This window comes from Eupeodes corollae, chromosome 3 (assembly GCF_945859685.1).
Source record: "Eupeodes corollae chromosome 3, idEupCoro1.1, whole genome shotgun sequence".
NCBI classification, from domain to species: Eukaryota; Metazoa; Arthropoda; class Insecta; order Diptera; family Syrphidae; genus Eupeodes; species Eupeodes corollae.
This window is the reverse complement of record NC_079149.1, coordinates 15,861,811-15,868,670: the sequence shown is the minus strand read 5'-3', so window position 1 is coordinate 15,868,670 and position 6,860 is coordinate 15,861,811. Positions and strand designations below refer to the sequence as shown.

General features: G+C 29.2%; 1 protein-coding gene across 1 annotated transcript; it reads right to left on the bottom strand.

Annotated features, from left to right (window-relative positions):
• Nucleotides 1-4,983: 4,983 nt before the first annotated feature.
• Nucleotides 4,984-6,280, bottom strand: LOC129951973 (uncharacterized). The gene has a single exon (XM_056064375.1). It carries the CDS (start codon nucleotides 6,205-6,207, stop codon nucleotides 5,236-5,238), a length of 972 nt encoding a protein of 323 aa, XP_055920350.1. The 5' UTR covers nucleotides 6,208-6,280; the 3' UTR covers nucleotides 4,984-5,235.
• Nucleotides 6,281-6,860: the final 580 nt, after the last annotated feature.

The window sequence follows — 6,860 nt, the reverse complement described above, 5'->3', positions numbered from 1 at the left end:
TCTTGCTAACCGCTGTTTCTTTGGACTAAGAAAGCAATTGAGTAGTAATTTCCTCTCTCCTTATTTTAAGGTCTTCGTATTTTCTCATCAATTCGTGGTGAATTGACTTTAGCAGTGGTGAATTGATTAGCAGTGGGGAATTGATATTAGCTTGTAGGCAAACCAGAATGACAGATTGGTTTCCGATCTTTATATAGAGTTACTTTGACTGTAACGTGACGGAAGCACCAAAACGGAAAGAAAATCACAAAAAAATAAAGTTTCGAATAAGCTTTTTTTTGATAATTGGACAAAGCCATTTAACCTAACAAATAAAACTCTTTAGTGCCCAATTTAAAATCTTTATTTCAGAAAAGTAACCATGATCAAATATTTTTTTTTAAGCTTAATTAATGTTACTTGAAAGAAGATTTTCTCTAACGATCACATAAACTTTTCAACAAAATATAATATTTTCAATGCAGTTGTGAAATCTTCACTTTGCTGCTTTCTTTGGAGAAGTTGTGCAGATCAATCTCAACAATATTGTTCGGATGAAAACGAAGTTCTACGAAATCAGATGATTGAAAATGCCCTTCAATCGAAGAGTAGATAACTCTATAGCCCAGCTTAATTATAACTTGTGTGACAAGAACTTCTTCCAAGATTCTTTCTCCTATAAAGGTATTTCCTTAATTTTTAAATCAAGATGCGAACTTCTACATTTAAATGAAAAACCACCAATTTTTCAATTTATGTAACTTCTAAAGAAGATCTAAAGAAGATAACCAGCAAAGAAGAGTATGCTTTGGTAAACTATCCCTATCAGTACAGGAAACGATTGAAATTTTAAATGGATAAGATTGGGCGAACTTTGTCAAATTTGTCAGAGCTTGCTACCACTACAGAATGCAAATATTTATACAATCAAATCATACCTTTTTTCCTTTTTTTAATTGCATACCTATATACATTTGTATGTACTTGTTCAATTGTATACTTAAATATTTTAAAGTTACCAGTCAAGCTGACGGCTAAGCCAATGCTTAAAAATTCATAAAAGCTTTTGAAAAAATGTATACCTAATGATTACTTCCAATATATGAATATTTGAATTGAAAATTGAATCTTTTCAAAAATTAATAATATTGGCTTCAAAATAATTATATCTCACAGAAAATATAGTTTTTGACATTGAGTAAATTTATTATAAAAAGCCAAGCTTAAAGTTTTGCATAAGAAATTAAAATCTACAAAAAATAGTTCGAAAAATTGGTACAAATTGTTGTTCGGTTTTCGAAGTCTCATGAATAATAGAAGATAATGACTTCATTCATCCAATTAATAAAAACTTTTAAGAAATGCTACTAAAATTGATAAAAATTGTTTTTTTTTTCGACTAAAAATCTCGTTAGCTAAAATAGATTTTGAAATCAAAGTATTTCATCATATGTAAAATATTGTTGGTAATTTCAATTTATTTTTAAAATGACACCTTTTTTAACAAAATATTAAAACAAGTCAAATCGACAGACGGGATGGGAACTCATCAATGTGGCTCGTATCTCAACGTATTTTTATTACTTTAAATTTAGCTCAAATGTTCACATAAATGTAGCCTTTAAACCAGCAATATGTATTTTCCACCCCCAATAATTTAACAATAATCACTTGCAAAAAATAAAATCAGAAATTGGCAAAGATTTTGACCGTGTGTCTTCTTTCCACCATTAAATGTATATTATTGCTAAAATCTATGATAAAGTGTAGAAAGGGTGAAAAACACAAAAAGGAAATCTATGTTAGTTTTCTGCGTTAATGCGTTTTTCTAATTTTCTTTTTTCATTTTACTGAATTATACGAATATAATATACTATACGTAGAAAATGTAAGTATCAGTTTCTCTCCCCTTTTTGAAATCTTATTACAACCACCATACAACTTACAACATCCCCATATTAAAGATTTGTATGGGGATTTGTAGAGTTACTTCTTTTACTGGATCGAAATGATGACCAACTTTAAGAAAAGTTATTTATTTATTATTTTATACTTCAAAATCCTATTTCCTATACTTTTTGATTTATTTGATACTTTAAGTATGCATAGTATATTAAATGCGGTATTTCTTATATTAAGAGCAAGAAAAATGGGGGTTTAACTACCCCTAACATGTTTAAAGCTTAAACACTGTGCAAGAGGCATCTGAATAGTGAAATATTTGAGAGGAGATACAATTGCAGAAGTGTCTTAAGGTTTTGAGTATATAAAAGGAAGGGAAAATACTTTTCACATTCTTAATGTGTGGTTAAAAAATATCTATAAAGTATATTCAAAATTGTTTGAGGGGGAGAAAAGTTATAATTTTAAAAATCATTTGCGTTTTTTGTAGCATTGGTATCTTTTTAATGAATTTTTAGTCAAATTTTTGTATCCGATAAGTCTTTAAAAGATGTTCCGTAATAAATTACAGTAGCTAGTAATGTGGGACAATTACCACACTAAAAACACCGGTTATGAAAGATCGATAAATATTTTTTTTCTCAATTTATAATGAAGTTCAGACGAAGTTTATAGCTTTAACATTTGTTCTTAGTTTTTAAACCATCAGCTCATGACCATTTGTTATTCCCGGTCTCTATTTAAGAGTTGATTTGGAAATGGTGATTTCGTGACACAGTAACCACTTCTGAAACTATTTCAATTTGACCTGGAAAGATAGGTAAGAGTTCTGTTTTTATCAATAAATTTGTCTGTACTTTTTAAATTTAAACTTTACATCCAAAGTCGTTGCAAGGCATTCGGCAGTATTGCAGTAAGGTGCAACTTAAACAAATTGAAACATTATTGATGTTCATGCTCGCTAAGTTTATATACGTCAACTTTTTGTCGCTTAATTTTATGCGCTACTAGCTGCTCGGTACGTGCTTCGCTACGTATAAGGCACAGTATTAAACAAAAATGATTATTAAATTCATTTATTCAAAGAAAACAATATTTTAAATTGGTAGCTATTTAAAATTCAAAATGACCTCAATGATGTTTTTTTATATTTTTTACATTATATTTATCAGCAAAGAGTAAAAGCTAAAAAATGAAAAGAATTGGGTACTCTTACTATGGGGGTCTATATGGTTTTGTCTAAAACAGTTGGATAAACAATTTTTTTTAGTTTTTCCATTTTGAGCATGAATTAATAAACAGTTGGGTGTACCGACTCTGGAACAGGCAACATAAAGTTGGCCATATGAAAAACATGATTCCTCCAAATTGACACCACAAACGTTAAGTGTTTGCCTTTGAACCTTATTTAAGAACATCGCAAATAATTTTGAATCAGAGGGATACTCGGTATCAAACACACTTCTCCTTTTGATTTTCCAGTTGAGATTGTAGCTTCAATCAAATTTGGCAAAACTTTTTCACTGCCAATCTAGTGCCAGTTTTGGTTTAACCAATTTTCAAATTCAAGTAATGCGGTGGTATACCAGCCGGTTCCAATGTATTTAAAAATTCAATTGGATAATTCATTGCCTAATCTTTATTCATAACATTGTCAATTGATTTATATGTCGTGACTACACCTGGCATTTTCGCACGAATTTAAAAATGAATGGTATTGATATGAATGTTTTTCGGTACTAAAATGGTGCGTTCTCAACCAATCATGATTTTTGTAATTCTGCAGAATATTCGGAAATCACATTCAATCAACTCATCTATAGATTGCGTAATTGTACAAAAATTGTTCGGTTAAGTGATAAATCCGTTGGTACTGTCGATTGGTATTTTGCCATCACCAATTTCTAACAATTGTTATGATAACTCACGGGCTGTTACATCATTATGTAGGTGAATACGTATATTAATGTTCAGAGTCAATTTTTTTTCATATCTCCAAATAACTGATGACTTCAAACAGGCGTTTATTTCATCTGTAGGAGTTGATCGAGGAATGACAGCCAATCTTTGACAAAAGTCTCCTGACAGGAAAAAGCACAGGTACGGTGTTCCTTGACATTGAAAAGGCGTTTGACACCGTTTGGCACGACGCTTTGCTACATAAGCTTTTGATTCTAAACTTTCCAAAGTATCTCATAAAGATTGTACAATCATTTTTGAGAAACAGGACATTTAGAGTTACTGTAAACAATAACCTTTCTGATGCTTTTGATGTAAGTGCAGGTGTACCTCAAGGCTCTGTGCTTGGTCCAATCTTATACAATATTTTCACTTATGATTTCCCCTCCTTCCCAAACTGTGAAAAAGCAATTTTTGCCGATGATACCTGTATCTTTTCTTCTGATTCAGTTGGCTTCTTCATAGAAGCTAACTTGCAATCTGCATTATATGAAATACAAAGCTACTGCAATGCTTGGAAAATAAAAATAAATGCTTCAAAAACTCAGGCTGTCTTTTTCACTCGAAAAAGAAAAGCCTGTTTTTTGCCAAGTAATAACCTAGTTATTTGCGGAATGAGTACAGGTTGGCAAACAAGTGCAAAATATCTTGGGGTATACCTCGATAAAACCCTTACTTTTGGCTTACATGTACAAGAAATAGTGAAAAAAGTTAATATCACAATAAAAGTTTTATACCCTTTCATCAACCGTAAATCTAAATTGAGCATGAAAAATAAGTTGTTGATATACAAAGTTGTATTTCAAGCAATAATATTTTACGGTTCTCCAGCATGGGGCAGATGTGCTATAAGTCACGTTCGTAGGTTACAAATCATTCAAAATAAAGTCTTGAAATTGATGTTGAATCTTCCGAGACATTTTTCGACAGAAGAACTGCACCAAATTTGTATTGAACTTATATCGTTAAGACTTTCAAAGCTTTATGAGAGATATAACATAGCATGCAATTCTTCCGACAATGAATTGATAGCAAACCTGGCTAGTTAATAAATATATATATAAAAAAAAAATAATGTACGTAGTTAAATTAAATGTTTTATGATATAATTTTTAAAAAAAGTTTTATTAATTTTAACAGCTAACTAGATGTTAGCCGGAGTATCGGATCTTAAGAACTAACTTATACAAACTGAAAAATATTCTATGTGACTTAAAATCTAGAGTAAAAATACTAAGTCATCACTTTGAAATGTAAACACTCAATCGTGAGAATGTATCCATCAGATAGCATTGATCACAGTCGGATGTTTATATTTCATATCGGACTTGGGTTTGATATTTGATATACATTTAACTCCTCCCTTCTTTTAAATTTTTCGTCCCGAAAAATAAACTAATTTAATGTTATAAACATCCTTTCATCAAATTTTTTTACTGGGAGAGTTTTTAATACAATGTTTTCTGGTTTAGGTATTTCGTTAATTACATTAATTTCTTTTTGGTTTTTACCCTTTTTTGCAAGAATAATGATTACAATAATTATTATCAAAATGTACAAAACTATGTTATTAATGAAAGTTTGATTGCTAATTGTTTTTATTTCTTCTATTTGTTTAATGTTTTCAAGATGTATTTGATCGATATTTAGTTTAATATTTGATTCTGTTAATTGTCCTTGGAATATTGATGGCAATGGTACATAATTGGTTATTTCTTTTGTTATAAAATTTAAGTTTCCAAGATTTATTGAACAGTTAGAAATTTGTACTACATAGGTTCCATTTAATGTTCTTGTTTTGTTTTCACAATCATATAACTTTCCTTTGTAATTATCTATAAAAATTAAATTTTCTGTTTCTTGTTCAATGCTTGTTTTTGTGTTAAATATATAAGTACAATTTGCATTCATACTGTTTAGTAGATTGGAAATACAGGAATTTTTAGATAATTTGATAATTTGGTTTTGTTTACATATTAAAATTTCATGAACTTTTAAACAATTTTCTTTTATACCATACATTTCTTTTTTATTTGCTAATATATCTAGATAAGGAATCAAAATTTGTTTGTTATTTTTTGTAACAGGTCTTATTTTTAAATGGTTATAAATTTCGTTAGTAGTTATAGGCAATGAAATAATATAAAGAATCACTTCGCCTTTAATTGCAACGGAAGGGGTTGCATAATTCAATGCTTGTGCATCGTTACCGTAGGGTAAATTTTCTATGTCATTTAAAATTTGTGTTAGGTCTTTTTTACAGAGAAGTTTAGAATTTACTATTCCCTGTTTTGCCCAATTTATTGCATTTGAAATGTCTTCTAATTCTTCTTTTAACATTAATAATTTATTAAAAATTGCCTGCATAAAATATTCATTAGGGATTTCGTTAAATTTCTTTAAAATAAATTTATAATTTTCTATTATCTTGTTTGTGTTATCTAGTATGTCCCTATTGATAACATATTGTTTGTTGTTGTTTATAATTTGTTCGTTTTGTTTGTTTATTAAATCGTCTAGGTCATAAGCGTCTGGTGATCCAGCTAACCATTTCCAAGCGGATCCAATCCATTTAATGGATCTTCTATTGCGATGGGTTAATAAAAGTTGTAGTTCTTTTTCTATTTTGTTTTGTAGAAAGAGTATTTGTTGTTTTAATGGCGACGAATTGTTGAATTTAAGTAGAATGATTGGAATAGATAATCTTTGGAGTGTAATAAAATCTGTGAGGTTTATCAAATGAATTATTTTAAAGCTGCCTTCTGTTATTTTTCCTTGTCCTAATTTTAATGATACTATCGGGGAGTTATTATATTCATAGATGTTCATGTCCGCAAATATAAACGTTATACAGATAACGATTGATCTGAAAAGAGATATAATTAATCGTTTTTAATATTTGTTTTATGTATTTTCCTTCCAGTCATAGTTGTAATTGTTACTCTATGATCATCTTTAACTATTTCTTTAATAAATTTTTGTTTTAATTTTCCTTTTCTTCCTGGTGCTTTTACATAAAT

What these genes read in the sequence shown, in the direction of transcription:
- LOC129951973 (XM_056064375.1), bottom strand. Translation starts at nt 6,207, where the DNA reads ATGCAGGCAATTTTTAATAAATTATTAATGTTAAAAGAAGAATTAGAA.